Here is a 17,958-nt window from a genome sequence, read left to right on the forward strand (position 1 = left end):
AGATTGTTGTAATTGGCAGACCACAACAACCCACATTACTCACAGGGTGAAATGCACACGCCTAATATTCAGGTGTTACCTGAGTTTATGGTGTCACAATCGCAGCAGGAAATTGCTTTTCTTTTCTACATGTGATTCTACTTTCACTCCTTGAAAATCAGCTTTACTGCTTCATGGTCGGCCACAAGTTATTTTCAGTTTTATGGAGGAATAAGCTCAAAGTTCATGCAAATTCATTACAACATTATTAATATTTGAAGAGCTGAAAAGACTTGTTGGACAGAGGGACTACTGTGTCCTGCCATGTGATATATAAGCCATCAATGACTTCTTGTTCCCTGTCTGAAATGTGTTATTGTAATAAACTACTTACTCTAAGTTATTTTGGAAACACACCTTTTAAAAACGACCAATATTAGTATGAGGGATGTTCCTAGTGACTCATTTCCCGGCCAATGAAATAAAAAATTACATTCAGACCCACGCACTAATCTAAAGGTAAGAAAACGCTCAAAAAAAAAGTCAAAATAGATCACAGCTTAACTCTGCAAAATACGGCCAAAAATCGTATTGTGTATAACCCATTTATTTGCCATTTGAAGGTTGTCATCACATTCTTGAAAAACAAAGTTGACGGCTATTGAAATGCTTTTTAAATGTGTTGCACTAATTTGTCTGCTAGTGTTAGCAGTGCAAGCATCATCAGTTTACTCGAGCTGCTCCTAAAATAATCATCCGTTCACTTTGCTGGTTTACATCCAGGCAGTAGAGCAGGAAGAGCAGACCATCAACTGGAGCTACAGCCCTGACTAGTGGTGGGGGGCTGCGTTACAACTTAGACACAACATTTAACCAAATTGAGGATATGAATATTATTTTATTGTTTGGTCGACTAATCACATGTTACTTATTAGTATCAGCCTCTGATCTGCTTGAATTGAGTTAGTGTATTGGTGAGTGTGCTAATCAGTTCATCCATCAGATTCCATGATTTATAAATCTAATAAATCTCATCCTCCAAAAATTATACAAACACTCCCTACAATACACATTTTGCAAAGCAAGCAAAGTGACAGCAATCAGTGTTCTTCTACCATAACATGCAAGTCTTTTTTGCACTGATGTCAGAGAGGTATTTAGTAATAGATGAAACTCAAGTTCAGGTTTTTAAATCAATATCTCTCTATCTAGATCTCTATAAAAACAACTCAGATGTAAATGGTTCGTCCCATAATCTTCACTTATCCACACAGATTGAAGCTGTTGAAATTGTTTGCGTTAAAACAAAATGTCTTTCTGCATAGACACTAAGCCAACCCTTAACTGAACCCACACACACGTTGTCACAGTTTGACATTCTTGCACACTTCTCCTCTGTTCCCATGACGCTTTCCTCTCTGCACAGTCCACCTCGGTCTGTCCAGTGCTCAGAACAGAACAAGTGGGAGATATCCTCCAAAAGAATGCGGAGGAAGCCTGTCAACATTAACCTGCTTCTTATCAACCAGCCTATGCTCCTACACACTGTCGTGTATGTGTGTTTTGTACTCACAGAGACTGATTCAATGAAGTCTCTTCCTCTTATTGACAAAACAAAGCCATACACAGTTTTATTGAGTCTGTAGGGGGGACTCGTGCTTTGATGATTTACTGCCGGGAGCCTTTGCAGACAGTGTGCGTCCCATCAATCAATAATCATCCGTCATTCTCGGAGTGTATGAATGCAGGAGCTGAGACACTTACTGAAAGAGGGGGAAAGGTGTGTTCTTGCAAATGTAAGATCTGAACGTATGGGGTCTCTGTCCACTTGAATCCATATGACTGCAGTTACAGAATGGTTAAAAAAAAACTGAATTACCGGTATATCAAAACTGACAGGAATAAGAGAGAAACTTGCTGCCTGCTCGATGGCTGGAAGCATAAGCTAATGCATCCTGCTTTCAGATTGTGGACTTCTAGACTCATCAACTGAGCTGTCTTTTGGATTTTTAAAGTGAAAGGAGACATCACTGTGACTACAGGGAGACACTGCAGAGGCTTATACAGTGATCCCAAGAGGACAAAATAGCATGCGATTAATCGCTATTAAGAATAATAAATTCCTTAATTTCTGACCTTAATAAGTTGCGATAAACTAATTTAGTTAATGCTGACAGCCCTGGTTTATAGGTATTAAGGTTTAAAGGGATCCTGTCCAAAATATAGCCAAACTTTCCCAGAGGAACCTTTGACATCTCCTCCATATCCTTTAGTATCTACAGATGATGAGCACTTTTCCTTCTCCTCCTTGCATTTATATATCTCTAAACTTACCCCTGTGGAGTCTTAACACAAACCTCTGGCTTCACAATTCCAGAGTTAAATAAATGTTGTCCACTGAGAGCGACCCTGTGAGTGAGTCAGTGTGCTGGTAGCCAGATGGAAACACTCTTCCTCTCTTCTGTCTACAACCACCATATCGACAGGAAACAAGATGACATGAGACATGGAGGAAATCTGGATCTCTGTGTGCCTGACTCTGTTGTGTATGTTCTAGCTTGATTTCTTTACACGTGCAGTTTGGATAGCAAAGCAAAAAAAAAAAAAAAAAAAAGAATGGGGCAATATTATTTGTAGGTTAGGGGGAAATGTTGTCAGTATTAAATTGGATCTTTTACAAAAATTAGAAGTCTGTCTTGAACATTTATTGTCTGTGTTGATGTTTGTTTCTTTTTGTTAATGTTTCCATCTTTGTGCTCTTTTAAAATGAAGTGAATGAACTCATGGGTTGTGTGTTTTACGTGCTTGCAGATTAGCTTCATGTCTGCTAAAGCAATTTTTTTTAAGTGTCTGTTGTGTGTGTGAGAGTGCCGGCCATTGTTGAGTAAAATCTAATTAAGGCCCACAGTGAGGCAGGTAATGTGGCCGGGGTGTTTGGAGGGGAGATTGGGGGAGGCGGGGGATAAGTGGAGGCTTTGGCTAGGTGATGATTTGGGTTGATTATGTGCACTAATTGGGCCAGCTAAGTAGCAGAGCAGCGGTTGGAACCTGCAGTCTCACCTCTCATTAAAATGATCTAATGATGAGTTTTCAGCTCTTCTGACCAGAGGAGCGGATGGCCGTGTCGGTCGCTAGTTAGCGGGCGCTCCCTGAGGACACGCACCTAAAAAACAACCTACACTGTTGTTACATTTTGGACACACTTGCAGAGGTGGGAGTAGGTTTGCTACAGCTTAGAAACTGTGCGACAATATGTTGCTGTCACGTATTTGTATGAAAGAGAATTATGCAGCATGTGGTGTTGTTCTTAAAAATACAAAAAGACTGCTTGAAAGGTAGGAGGTGTTGACTGTTAATTAGTGCAATCTTCAGTCAAAATATATTTTAGCATAAATCCAAATACTTCATACAACATAATAACATGAAAGGACACTATTACTGATTGTAAGCTGCCATTTCTTCCTATTTTTACACAGATCAACTCAGAAGACATGAATAAAGTTCAGTTTCGTTTAAGATTGAAAACAAAATACATAAAAAAACACAAATATATCTTTTGCTACACTATCTTGTCATGATTAGCCCAATTATTTTGCTGCAGTCTTTATTTTCATGCAGAGATTCCCTGTTATTTAAACCGATGGGACAGGAAACTATCAGCAACTTGGGGGTCAGTGTGGTTGCGTTTGGTTAATGGAAAACAGTGAACCATGTGTGTGACTGAGTGCTCTACATCCTCGTAAGATTTTCTTCAAGTCTTGTGTTAACAAAGATAAATTTCTTTCTATAAAACATTTAAAACAATGGGTTTTCCACACAAACTTTTCAGATGAAGCAACATAGCTGTAACAATGAGACAAAATCATCAGAAATATTTAAAGTGCCTTTTTTCTTTTTGTTTGGTACCCCATCATCTCTGAATTTATTTTCAAATGGCTTGTAAAAAAAATCAGATATTTATCATGCTTCCATTTTTCCATGTGCTGATCACAAATGTCCAGGTGTTTGTGTGTCAGTGTATGTGTGTGATTGCTTGTACTTGTGTGACATATTGACGTGGTTTTGTGACCGTGCTCATGAAATGTGTAGCTGTCTTGGCTATTAGCTCCATGTTTATGAGATGGGTTTTTTAAGCACTCCATGTTACAAAGGGAGGAAATGAAACTTCCTCATGTCTCAGACAGTGTGCAACATGAAGTCTGCTGCCCTAATCCCTCGCCTGCTCCGCATTACCAAATCCCTATTACCTGCAGCCCACCTAATCTAAGGATGTAGTTTCTGTCAGGTAGGATTAATAACACCCCACTTTGGCCGGAGTGTTTGAATCTGTGTGTATGTGTGTATCTGTTTTAGTTTTTTTTTTTAATAAGCACGTTGTAATTTATGGTTTCAGTTCATCGACGGACGGCTGGCCAAATTGAACGCAGGCCGCGGCTTCTCTGACGTGTTTGAAGAGGAGATCACAGAGGGGGGCTTCTGTGGAAGTGAGTAGTGCTGCCCGACCTGTCCATCAATTAGCCACATTATTTGTATTAGCCATATTTCATCCAACAGGCAAAAGTAATGATGCAGGGCAAAAAGGAAAAGCAGTGAACAAATCAGTGTGAGACCTTTTTAAAGTCATGAAAATCTAAAAAGAGAAGGCCCAAATAAATCTCTCTCTGACAACTCTTAGGCAACTGAATTTACACTAAGTTTTTTAAAACTGATTTAAGAGTGTGTAGGCTGAATTATTCTTGGATATCCTTTTTAATATGTGAACTTGAAAACCTTTTTGATCCTTAAACACTTACTGTTTCAGTCACTTTCAACCCCTTTTTTAAAAATGTCTATGAACACACTGTGACAACAGAAGGTATTTAAGTACTAATACACTAATAAAACTTTGTCTTTCAGAAATATATGATTATAATTCATTAAAAAGTAGGTTTGAATGATCCCTTAGAGTGACTCTTGTCCATTTAAAACAGATAAAATATAGCCTTTTCTGCTGAATTGGTTCTTTTTGAATGACTGACATTCATCTTGGTTTGTTATTGTTGTAAAAAAGTCTTTGATACACCTTTGGAAATGGATGTAAATCTGATCGAATTTGCCAAAAGATGACTGACAAAAGAGTCGATAATGTTCTGTCAGGATTAAGCATTATAACACAGTGTGACACATCAAGAGTTTGTCATCCCACAGGAGTGTTCAGACAAATTATGTTGTTTTTGATCAGAGGGGGCTTCAGGTTATAATCCAGATGTTGCAGCTAAATATCTGTCAATCTATCAATTTTCATCATGACCCAAACCCACACTGTCATCTGTAATCTTGTTCTCTTCATTTTAGAGCAGGTGCAGATACAACCAGAAAAATATGGAGTTACTAAAACTAAATTAACATGCAACAGTTCATATTTTAATCAGTTATTGTTGATTATGTACAAAAAGAGGATCACAAATAATGCAAAGGAATAGTGCGTTATACATGTTCTTTTTTTTTACACTGTTTGATCAACCACATTTCCTGATTCATCAACTGTAACTATGTCCAAACTGTTCCATCTAAAATGTGTTTCTCTGAAATGTAAAGTGTAATATCAATAGTTATGTTGTCTTCACGATGTCATGCTATGCTATTGGGTGCAAAATGATTAATTCATATTTCCTGTCTTTTATAAATCCCTCCAGGTAATGCAAGGTCCTACCAGCAGTGGATGCACACTGTAAAGGTATTCACAGTCTCTCCTGCGTATCAAACCTAAGTGCTTTTATCTGTGGCTTTTTTATGTTTGACTCATTTTACTCCCGAGTTATATTTAATTGAGAGCGTGATTGACACGACTCAGTGTTTGAAGTCCTGCTGTTGCCTTCAGAATGAAGGGGGGGCCGCCTGAATGTACAGATCCAGCTCGAGCGCGGGTTTGGTGTGTGAAGCGGCGCGTGCAGCAGGACAGTGGAGACAGACAGGGAGGGAGACAGAAGTGATTTGACGTGACAAGACGTCCTCCGACATGACATGTTGATCTGGCAGCAAACACAGGCGTTACTCCGCTGAACCGACCCAAGAACACAGATCTATCCCTCCTTCTTCATCTCCTGTCTCTCTCTCTCCCTCTCCTTTTCTTTCCCTATATTTCTCTCTTTATCTCTCCCTCCTCTCATCTCTGTCACAGCCCCCCCTCGGTCTCCCTCCCTCTCTCTTCTTTCTCGCTGAGTATCTCTCCCTCCCTCTCTCTCCCCACGCCGTCAGCTAAGGCTGAATTAGTTCTCTAGAGTGCTCTTCAAAGGTTTGTTAAAGTTCACATTTCCTGACTGACAGGGATCTATAAGAGGGGCCTTCACCTCGGCCCCCTCTCCTCCTCTCACTGCGCCGACTTCTGAAACGCTGTCTGCCATTTACTCTGTTTAGCCGTTTACCCGACGCTTTGTGCTTACACTAAAGACCAAACAGAGGAAAAAGAGTTGAGCCGAAGCAACTCGGAGAAAGAAAAGAAGAAGTAGACAGGCACACTGAGATATCTGGTGCCATAATGTCAGTCTGCAGAACTCAAAGTACAAATCAATCACAGCGCAGTCCCCTCTGTCGCGTTTAGGCTGCTTCTAAATAAAAACCTCCTGAATGCTGTGAATCATGCAGTTTATCATGGCTCAGCAAAATGATACTCTGCATGGTGTCACTATTTTTCATACTTACCAGTAAGTTTGTGTTGCAATACTTTTTACTGCTGCACAGGGAGCTCTGGTTGTGTTTGACATTAAAAATCTGTTCCTGTTTGATGACCATCGAGGCTCTTTGAGATAGAATAGATCGAATAAAACATTATTTATTGTTTTCTTTTTCATGCAAAGGTCTTTGACTTGTATGTGCAAATATATGCTATTTAAGATCTGAGGTTATACAACTAAGTGAGGTGGCACATGTAAAACCATTAAACATGCTTAAAACACAACATACACATACAGAGTATAAACAGACACAGTAGAGCTACATTAAAGGAGCACCAGGTTTTTAATGGTGAATAATGTTGGGGAGTTCAATAGTAATATAAAGAGCTGTGTGCTGTATCAGGCTGATTAGTATGACAATATCAGAAAGCAGCTGTACATTACCTAATGAATCTATAGTAAAAAAAAAAACACATAATTAAATAAAGTCTTTAACCTTTTTAGTCACACTATCATCTGTTGGTTTTTTTTCAGCTTCCTTTGAATCATAAACCATCACTTTATGAATGCAGTAAATGAGTCTAAATGTAAACATTTGTGCCACCTGTGTGCATACATGAATATTTATGAATAAGATCTAAGATGAATAAATTGTTTGAATATGTGGAAACTCCAACAAAATGCCTCCAAATGACTGACTTCTAATTTTCTGTGCGTGAATTACAGCGAGGAGGAGCACTCTTCAACACAGCAGTGACAAAGGTACGCTCCTCTGCCGAACCCCTCTGTCATACTATGTCTCTCTTAATGTCCTCGACGTTTCACTGAAATACACCTCAGATGAAATATGAAGTCTTAGAATTAATCCGTATGCTTGAGTATATAACTAATTAAGTAAAAAACACACATGTCTGTTTTTGAAATAAATTGGAGTGGGTGTGTTGTTGGTGGCCGGTCCCTGTTTGATGAGCAGTACCATGTGGATATGTGCTGTACAATAGGTGGTCAGGGTGCCCTTTCATGTTATCGCCTCCTGTTAGTGCGCAAGGCTCTCTCATCCAGCCTTTTGTCTGCGTGTTTTTGCCACGGGGATCAAAGCATTTCTTGATGTTACATGAAACCAGAGCAGAATGTTAATGCAACATGTTTTGATTAGTAATCTGTGTGTGCGCGAATGTGTGTGTGTGTGTGTGTGCTGTTTTTTTTTCCCTTCCTAGGCCAAGAGTCATGCCAAGAGGGGCATCCGGGACATTAAGGGCAGACTTAAAGCGAGGGTGAGCCGCACAGACCTTCACACCTCTCTGACACACATGCACACACACTTTTTGTGCACATAATTCAGTTCTTAGGCACACAGATAGACACATGCCCCCCTCATAGAAACAGACAGGAAGGCTGCTTTTCATGGAGAGTGTGATTCCGACGCCGGGGCCTTTAATGACTGCTGAAGCCTGCTTAGCGCTTTGTTCAGGGCTGTACATTTTTAACCAACGCCCCTCTGGCTATGGCCTGTCATGTCATCCAAGCCCCGGCCTCTCTTTCTCTTTTATTGTCTGCATATTTCATCAGTGAGCCTGTGATTTCCTCAAAGCTAATGTAACGAGGTGTATGTTTCCATAAGCCTGATGGATTTGATAAGGCAAAAGCAGTTTGATCTGTCAGTGGGAAACTGAGGAGAGAGGGCGCTGATGATGAACAAGAGAAGAACGCAGTGTTTTGCATGCATACACACACACACACACACACACACACACACACACACACACACACACACACACACACACACACACACATACACACATACACACATGTTCTAGAGGCAAACAGAGGTGTTGATATCTACTTGATTTTGAAGTTAAACAGATTTCATGTCCGTTCACAGATGAATTCAAAAACACACAAATTAATTAATTCAGCCTTCTCAGCCTGCACTTCATTTATGTTGCTGCCGGCCACAGATGTCTACTCAAGGACATCAATGCACAAACATATTGAAATTAAACTCATCAGGGGTGGCTACGTTGAGAATAATTTCTGTAACCTCTAAGAGAACAAGGCTGGCAATATATATATCTGTTATATTCAGAATTAATCAGAATCATAGTTCCTCTCTCACTGCTTTCCGACTTTAATACCATATCCGATTCTCAAACACTATGACCTATTTGTTAATACTGAAGTATTACTATAAATGTAAATAAATATCATTTTTGAAAGCCTAAGTGATTTCCTGAGACACAGGGCACCATAGTTTGAACAAATGTAATTGAAATTGAAAGTGCATATTTCAGGGACTATTTCCTGCAGCAGTTATTTAATGACTGATTATGTACAGTAACAGTCCGATGTGTGGATGATTAAGTTAAGCAAAATTCAGTCATTGGCTGTAACTAGAGAATTTGTCAACAAATAAAACATTGTACCTATGAGCTAATTGGTTTTTGATCAACACTCTATTGGTGATATGAATGATGAATCAGAGGTAGTATATCAGATTTGAGATGGACAGAAATTGTTTAGTAGCACCCATTCGTCATTCCTGGGGATTTGTTTGCAGTGAGAAAACTAGAGAATATCACAACTCTGATCCTTAGAGTTTAAAATAATTGTCCCAGTAAAACAACAACAAAAAGGATGAAGAGCATGAACTTATAATACAAATGATGTAGGATTGTCATGGTTTCTCTTTCAGGAGGAAGAAGAAGACGGGGTGATGGTCTGTGCTGGGTCTCCAACCAGCACCAAGAGCCTGTCTCCAAGGAGACTGCAGAAGATGAGACGGGTATGACAGACACACACACACACACACACACACACACACACACAGATTCACATCAGTAAATTAGTTAACTACATGTACACTGCCCGATCATACCAGAGCTCAGTTTTCACTGGACCGACATGGACTCAGTCTTCCACTTCTCTGCTCTTTTCTCTTCACTTTTATTTCTCATTTCTGTCTCCCTCCCTCTCTCCATCCACACATCTCTCTCCCTCTCTCTTTTTTTTTTATCTCCATCCCTCTTTCTGTTTTTCTCCCCCTCTCAGTCCGCCTCTTCCTCCCCTAACTGTCTCTCTCTTGTAACAGCTCTTGGAAGCGCAGTAGTTTGTCAAGGTGCCAAATGTAATGATAAGCATTTTTTCTTTCTTTCAACGCACTCATGTTGTACATTCAGTATTTTTCTCTGAACAGCATGGACAGTGGAAGCAACTCATCTGCTGGTCAGCATTTCCTCTGAAGATTTTTGCTTGTGCACCATAAGTGGATAGCACTTATTTTTTCTTTGCTGTGTGCAGAGCTGGCATACAATGTGCAAGTGCATGCACACTCACAAAATACACATTCATCAGAAATATATCAATAAAGCTCGAAACGTTAGAAAAGACAAAGTTGTGTAGTGTGAATCCCAATCTACACATTTATCTCTAAGTGTAGGAAAATAGGTTTAATTATGATTGCTCACTTCTTTGCGTGTTATATTTATTTACATGTGGATGCCGCCTCAGGGTTACTACTCATATCTCTGCCTATACTCTCAGCTGGATCTGTATCTTATTGCTAAATAAAAAAAAACACAGTGGACAGAATCTGTCGGAAAGAAACACAAAAATAACATGCCTGCGTGTGCACACTGACATTTTGGTCACAGTCATGTGCGAGCGTGATTAGGAGAGGTTGTGCTGTCTCTAATTAGCGTTGTGTTTCCTGTTTGTGATGAGGCTGGTAGGCCGTAGTGCAGTGGAAGGTGTGACGGCCGGGGAGAGGAGAGGAACGGCAATTAGGGCTTTTTCTAAAGGCCTCCTCGGACGCCCTTCCCCTCCCCCTCCCCCCACCTATTGCACACACACACACAAACACAAAAGATGGGCCAACCCGACGCACACACAGATTAACAGTTAACGTGCAATTGATGTGCGCACAAACATGCAGCGTATTCAGGATATACACACACTCACATCCCTGTGCTGGCCGCTGAGGCCTGTTCATCGCCACAGTAACGGGTCCCTGGAGACTGCTGGAGGAGGGACACACAGGGCAGCATGTCCCACAGCTCTGTTTTTTGTGTTGGTGTTTATATACAGTTCATTATTTTCTTTTTAGCCTTACACAATGCTCCTTCCACTCGTCTCTTCCTCTTTTATAACTTGGTCCTTAACCTAGATACGTTATTACACTACAATGACCCCTGCATATTAAGAGGGCAGGCTGGCTCATTTTTTTATGCCAACTGAAACTAAGATTGAACATTTAAGAGCCATGAAAACCTCAATAATGTATGGTCTGTTTAGTTGTTTTTTAAGGGAAGGTTATATTAGTTTTGTTTAAGCTGTTTACCCATGTTAAAGCACAATTCAAAACTTTAACTTCAAATTGAAGCTTAAATAATAGGTTATTCTTTAATTCAAGAGAAATATTTTCTGTCTATTATATACCACTGAAAACACTTGGCAAGTACATAATGAAATAAAGACTCTTTTAGGGTCCTCATGTATTTGTTATCTCCAGTATGTGAACCGTTTATTGATTTTTTCCCCTGGCTGTTTAAAGCTTGCCATATTATTTACATTTCATACAGTTCAAACACGTTTGAGGGAAAACACACCTATTGTTCCTCCTCTCTCTTAAATCTCCATCTCTCTCCTTTCTATCCGTTTTTTTTTTTTAGTTTGTTCTACATGAAATAATGATACTCTCCGTGCTCTGCCCACAACTGTCTTGACCAGGTGTTGCATGCACGAGAAATTGCTCTCAGTGGGACTAACCTTGTTAAATAAAGGTTAAGTCCAATGGAAAAAAAAAAAGAAAAGTACCTTCATCCTCATACCTGCCTTAAAGTACTTTCGTGCCCAAACTTAAAGCGGAGCCTCGGCCTGCTCAGAACCCGTCCTCTTAAAACCAAAAACCAGCTCTGAAATAACCAATAAGATAGATCAGGACCTCTTGAAAACAACGTAACAAAAACTGGACTTTATTTTGTCTGCATTCACAATTATTACCAACCAAAACAGAACACACAAGAGTGAAATATAAACAACAAATAAATACATTCAGCAATTAAAGCAATGGGAGAATTGTAGGCTTAAGTTTCAGCTTATAATATCGACTGTACCATTTTTATTTTTGATTTTACTTCAGAGTCAGGACAGTGGATAGCGTCAGAAATAGGGCAAAGAGAGTGTGGAAAGGAGCTACAGGTCGGATTCAAACCTGGGCGACCCGCTTAGAGGACGATAACCTCTGTACACGGGGTGCACGGACTAACCACTAGGCTACTGGCCACCCGACTGTACCCTTTTTCATACATTCACTGTGAGGTTCACCTGTTCAGTCTCATACATTTATATCACTTCATTTACAGACTTAGCGTCACCAACACCAAGTCAACATTTATTTATTTTTTTATCCTCAGCTTCAGATCATAAACATGCTCCTTGTGTCTTTTCCATACGTTCATACCTCTGACCAAGTGACCGACAAAGGCTCATTCACTGCCATGTAAATTCAGAAACATGTTTTCGGCTGACGCTCCGAAAATGTGATCTGATTAAAGACATTCCTTCCTGCTGCATGAAAGAAAAATGCCTGAAACATTTTTAACATTCATCTTTTTCTTTTTTTCTTTTTTTTTTCTTTTCACAAGCCCCTCTATGTCTGTCCTTGAAATGGAATGAATGATCCGGGAGTAGCTCTTTTAATTAATTGCAGCAAAATAATCAGAGTTATAAAATTCTTCTTCTATTTGATCAGCCAACACACGTACCAAAGTGAAAAGTGCTGCTGTCATTTGCGTACGTGTTTCAGCTGCTTTCAGGCGATGTGGGTGATTTGTCGTGTTTAGAGAGCCTGTTGATTAAGAATGTAGGAGTAATCCTTTCTTTTGACAAACACAAGACAGAGTGAGACCGCTGACTCCTTCTCTGTTTCACAAAACAACAACAACCATTGTTCTGGAGACATTTTTGGTTTTATGTTCAGCCCCACGTCTGTTTCTGAGATTCTGTCTAAGATTCTGCATATCTGCTCTGCTGTGTGCCTTTGTGTGCACAATCATGCACGTGTGCAGCCGTCAGCCTTAGGTTGGACACAGCAAGACTGACAGCTGTTAAGAGAGCAGAGGAGAGAGTAGAGGTTGGTGCAGCGTTATAGACAATGACAGCCAGCAGGCGTGTGGCCCGACTCAGCCCCGGGCTCGGGACTCTTCACCTGGTGAGGCGGGAGAGGTGCCAGCCCTGGAAAAAAAACAGCACCTAGCTCAGGGTGGAGGGGCTGCAGGGAGCTAATGAAAATATAAAGCGGGAACAAAGTCACTACAGTGTGTACATGCTGCAGTAGATGTAAATATGCAGGGACAGATGTGTATGACAGCTCAAGTGTTCATGGCTAGTGGTCACATATGTGCACTGTACACATGACTTGTGTTATAACGAGGGAAAACTTACATTTGAGTGGTTATGATTTAAAGATGAAAGACTATCATCTGTCTCTGACTTTAAACAGGTTTATACTAAAATGTAATTAAAACTTAGTCATACTAAACTTGCAGTATTGCTCTTAAAGACGTTATGTTCGGTAAATGATAGAAGATCCTGTAATATGAATAATCTGCGAAGGCAGTGCTTTCTAAGTCAACTGTATAGCTAATAACAATAACACATATTATAGAGCATACAGTGTGTGTGTGTAATGATTCATTATAATGAAACTTTTATGGAATTGGAAGTGAAAAGAGATCAAATACGCTCATAATATTCATTTCCATATCATTATTGTGAATACATATTGTTAGAATAATATGTAGAATGCAGAGTAGTGAACTAAAAGTACACTGGACAGTCAGTGTGTGTTTGTGTGTGTGTATGTGTGTGTGTTTACATGGTTATTTGTATGTGTTTGTAGTCTCCGCTCTGCTCAGTCTCACCCCCACCTCAGAGACCAGCTTGATTCCTGGCTGAAACCAAAGTGCCATCTCCTGGCACCGCCTCAGTACTGCACCGCACTCATTCACAGAAAGACACCTGGTGATTTCAGCCGATGAGTTCAGTTCAGTCTCAGAGAATGAGCATAATGCACATTTTTCTTCTTTTATATGGCTCCTGTTTTAAAGGAAAGGGAAGCGGGCTTTATGCTACAGCCAGTTGGACAGACAAGCAGTGGATCTCTCCTCAAACATTTTTTTTTTTTGTTTGTCCCGCTTTCGAGTGAGCAGCTCTTAAACAGGCAAACACAGACTTGGCCGTACTTCTGCAAAGGCTCTGCCTCTCCCCAAGGTTTGTTTGCATTTTACTGGCATCCCTTTACATACACTGCCAAGTTGTGAGATCAGTTCCCACTCAGAAATACCATATGAAATGTATAATGTAAGACTGGCTGTAAAAGTCCGCTCGCATTTTGCCCTGGCATAGCTGTTCCGCACAACCGGTCATGCAGGAAAAGTAGGGAAGAGGAGGGGAAAGTTTGTTTCTCCAAGTGCAGCTACCAAAACCAATGGTGATGACTATTTTCCCCTCATAAACACAGAAATTAAATTATATTTTTTATGTCAAATCTGGAGACGTTTTAAGTCCCCCCCCGTCATAAATATTATACCTTTGCTTAGGCATTTGGAATGGCAGGTTATACAGGGTAAGAGTGAAGAAGTTCAGTTTGCTCTCAAAAGCTGCTTGTAAACTACACCAAGGAGTGCCTTTGTTTCTCTAAATGTTGGAAGCTGTTACTGGAGTTAAACATGACTCCTTTAATTCCTCAGCCTCAGGTACTCAGATATACTCAAAACTGAGTTAATTACAAATAACAAAAATAGTTCAGATTTTTTTTTGTCCCTCTGAGTGTGTTACGTCAGTTTTATGCACATTAGAAGCACCCATGTCAAATTGTATCCTCGGTTTAAGGGACACAAAAGATAGAGTTTCTCCTTATTCCAAAATTCTTGGTTGATCTCCAGCAGCTTTACTGAAATAACCTGACCATTTTTATTATCCTTACGAGTCCTGTTCCTCTGCTGCGGCTCCCTCTGACTCCTTCGCTCTCTGTGCAGTCTCACTCGTTGTGGCAGAGAGGAAGGGAAGCGAGAGCCAGACTGACAGAAACGGTGACATCTGTCATTGACAGCAGAGTGACGGAGGGAGAAAATGGGAGACAGGAAGGCATGTGGGGAGGAAAGAAAATCCCTTTTTCACTTTCACCTTTCAGCTTCCCATTAGCCGACAGCCAGAAGCTAATGAAGGAGCTGTATGAGAATCTGTTGTTCTGCTATTTCATGCTTTTCCACTGTCCTGTCAGGCCTGGGGAGGTATGGGATGGTGGCAGAGCTGTCACAGTTTTGACACAGGAATATCTTAACGTGAATGTCTAAATTTGAAGAGTCTGTCTGCATTTTTGTTGTTGTTTTTTGACATCTAATTTAAGATCTCAGACTTAACTGCTGTTGCTGCTTTTGACAGCGTCACGCAAATGACAAAATCATACTTCTCAGCCAACGTCACGTGTAAAATCAACACAATATGTCGACTTTTATCGTAAAATGCCTGCTCGTTGTAAACAGCTTCATCTTAACTGCTGCACTAAAGGGTCACAGTGAAGAGAGCGGATGACAAATTGATAAAGCCGTGAAGTGAGGTACCATCCATTTACTGCTCCCTGTGGAACTTCCTTTTCATAGACGGCACCGGAGCTGTAACAGACATCAGAGGGCCAGGCCTCATGACCTGTGTTTGGGTTCACCTTGCTTTAATAAACACCTATAAGCAGACAGAGGCCCAGCTTCCCTTTAAACACTTGCACAAATGCAGTTTTAATACATGCATTCACCGTGGATGCACAGTTTTTGTGTTTATTGCTGTTTTTGTGCAGCAGTTTCTGTCCCAAAGTGTCTCACAGGTGCATCTTCACTCTGGTGGCCCGCTGAGGCTGGCTTGCATGACGGCCCGGCCCCTAGATTTACTACCCTGACACAGGAATCCATTAAAGGCTGTTTAGGGATCCCAGGCCCGAGCCCCTCTGAAATCTCTTTCATTATAGCTCCAAGCTACCATGGAAGGGGAGCGGCTCAGCCAATCAGCAGAGCCGCCACATGTGTTTGTGTTTAGCCCCATGGCTGAGAGGCTTAAGTGGCTACTGCACACATCTCCTCCGCTGACTTTTATGGAGAAAATGGCACTTTAACTCTTTGTGTTATTTTTTTTGTAATAGGGTGCGTATGTGACCGAGTGTGTGTGTAAGTGTGTGTAAGTGTGTGTGTGTCTCCCATGGCCGAACACACGCCCTAAATGAGGCCAGGCCAGCCACACGTTACATTCCGCCTGTCTGGCTGGCACTCTGTCGGCTAATCAAGACCGGCTTGATTCACGGATCCAATACCCAATGCCCATTCCCCCCCCCCCCCCCCCCCCCCTTACTTCTAACCATTCCCATCATTCTTTGAGGCTTTAAGGAATCTTTCCTCACCTCTTTCTTTCCTTCCTTTTTTAATTCATTACCTCCCTCCTTTCATTCTTTCATCATAAGTGTGACTTGCTTATCTCTACTCTTCACCTTTGTGTACCGAAACACACACACACGCACACACGCGTTTCTGTCTTCCCTTCTCAAACTATGCTTGGTATACTTTTTGGTATTTTTTAATTTCCTTTTTAGGCTTTGATAATTTGCCTGACGTGACTCTACAGAGGAAAAAAGCAGAAAGAAATCAGAGGTGGAGCTCAGCGTGTTTTTAAAAAAAAAAAACAACAACAAAAAAAAACCATAGCAGTGCCTTCTAATGCTAACACTAATTGTTAACCACGCAGGCATGTTATTTGTACCCCATGAGTTCTTGTGACTGTAAAAAAAAAAAAAAATCAAGCTACAGTGACTGCAGTATTACTTGAGATATGACTGGAATAAAAGGATTTAGGAGGTGTCGAGCAACATGTAGGAAGGTGAATGAACAAAATACAAAAAGTGTAAATTAGAGCGAGCAATAGTGTTAACATCAGTGAACATGCAGTGAGAGAGGAACATGTGCGTCGTAGTGGAAGGCATGTTAATAAGTGGCCTTGGGCAGATTTTGGCTCCCATTGGGAGAGTCCTGCCCTGCTCTGTGAAGCTTCTGTCTCTTCTTTAACCCGCCCATTAAACATGGTACACAGGTGGCTTATTAAACCCACTGTGTGAGACAAATACAGTACACACTGAGCGTTTAACACTCACTGCTACAACAAACACAGTCACATGCACCGCAACGCAAACGATTAATGCAGTTACAGAACAAGTACATCTTTGCTCACGATGTGTAAGTAGCTCTTAGTTCACACATAACGCTGAGTTTGATAAAATACTGCAGGGGATCTTAAAGATTTTTATCCCCAGACAAAAATTTGACAAATTTAGTCTCAACCCTAAGGGTCCCGGCTCATTAAAACAAGCTAGTGCTCCGGTGTTACAGGGACCCACCAGACACAGACCTGCATCGTTTTTCTATGGAGGAGTTTTATGAAAAGCTCAGCAGAACAACAAACTCTGTCTTGGCTCCGTGTTTATCTTGAGCCTTGTATCTTTAAGCTGAACACCCCCCCCCTGGGTCCACTTTTATTGTCTTATAATGTTCTTCCGTGTGTCTAACTACATCCACTTTGCTGTGTTGTTCTCATTAACAGAATAACTTCAATAAGTCCCCCATGAGCATGGGCCCTCGAGACCACGGCTACGGGCTCGATGATGACGAGCTGGACAGCGCGAGCAAGTGAGAACACTTGTTTTTATGGCCCGTCGCCTCACAACATATTCTCACTGAAGCTGTTTTCATGTTGTATATGTCATGTATGTTCAGACGAGATATCTTTCACTGGCTGATTCGTTTTAGAAAGGAAAAGTTGATAGCAGGATGTGAGGAGGCATTTCTTTTTTTTTTTTTTTTACCCATGATAATACTGCCCCCAAGTGGCCATGTTTGATTTAAAGTTGAAAGAAATAGTGACGCAGCCTCCCAAAGGAACTGGATATCACAGCATATTTGTTGACTTGTACACAATGATATTCCATCAATAACTAAAATTAAACATTGACTATTATGTTTGAAAGTGTTTTTTTTTTTCTGTTCCTTCCCAGGATCTCCTCGGAGGATAGCGGGGATGTCCCATCATACACCGAGGACAGTGATGACTCCTACTCGCTAGAACTGGACGTGGACTCTTCTCGCTCAGGTCAGATGAACCTGCTGGAGGAGATCCTTGACTCTCTGAACACCTCAACGTTGGAGCAAGGCAAACTCAGCGCCGCAAAGAGCCTGGACTTCTTCAGGTCCATAGAGGACTTAGACTACAAGCCCCCGGTAAATACGAGACATGA

General features: G+C 40.9%; 1 protein-coding gene across 2 annotated transcripts in view; it reads left to right on the forward strand.

Annotated features, from left to right (window-relative positions):
- The window catches only part of dennd1b (DENN/MADD domain containing 1B), a 109,904-nt gene that overhangs the window by 85,243 nt on the left and 6,703 nt on the right, over positions 1-17,958 (forward strand). For both annotated transcript variants that reach the window (XM_020655533.3, XM_020655541.3), the window contains 7 exons: positions 4,373-4,463; positions 5,655-5,695; positions 7,359-7,394; positions 7,850-7,906; positions 9,325-9,414; positions 17,268-17,353; positions 17,719-17,941. In XM_020655533.3, the coding sequence (XP_020511189.1) occupies positions 4,373-4,463; positions 5,655-5,695; positions 7,359-7,394; positions 7,850-7,906; positions 9,325-9,414; positions 17,268-17,353; positions 17,719-17,941 (624 nt within the window). The remainder of the gene's footprint in view (positions 1-4,372; positions 4,464-5,654; positions 5,696-7,358; positions 7,395-7,849; positions 7,907-9,324; positions 9,415-17,267; positions 17,354-17,718; positions 17,942-17,958) is intronic.

Source organism: Labrus bergylta, chromosome 6, assembly GCF_963930695.1.
Source record: "Labrus bergylta chromosome 6, fLabBer1.1, whole genome shotgun sequence".
NCBI lineage: Eukaryota > Metazoa > Chordata > Actinopteri > Labriformes > Labridae > Labrus > Labrus bergylta.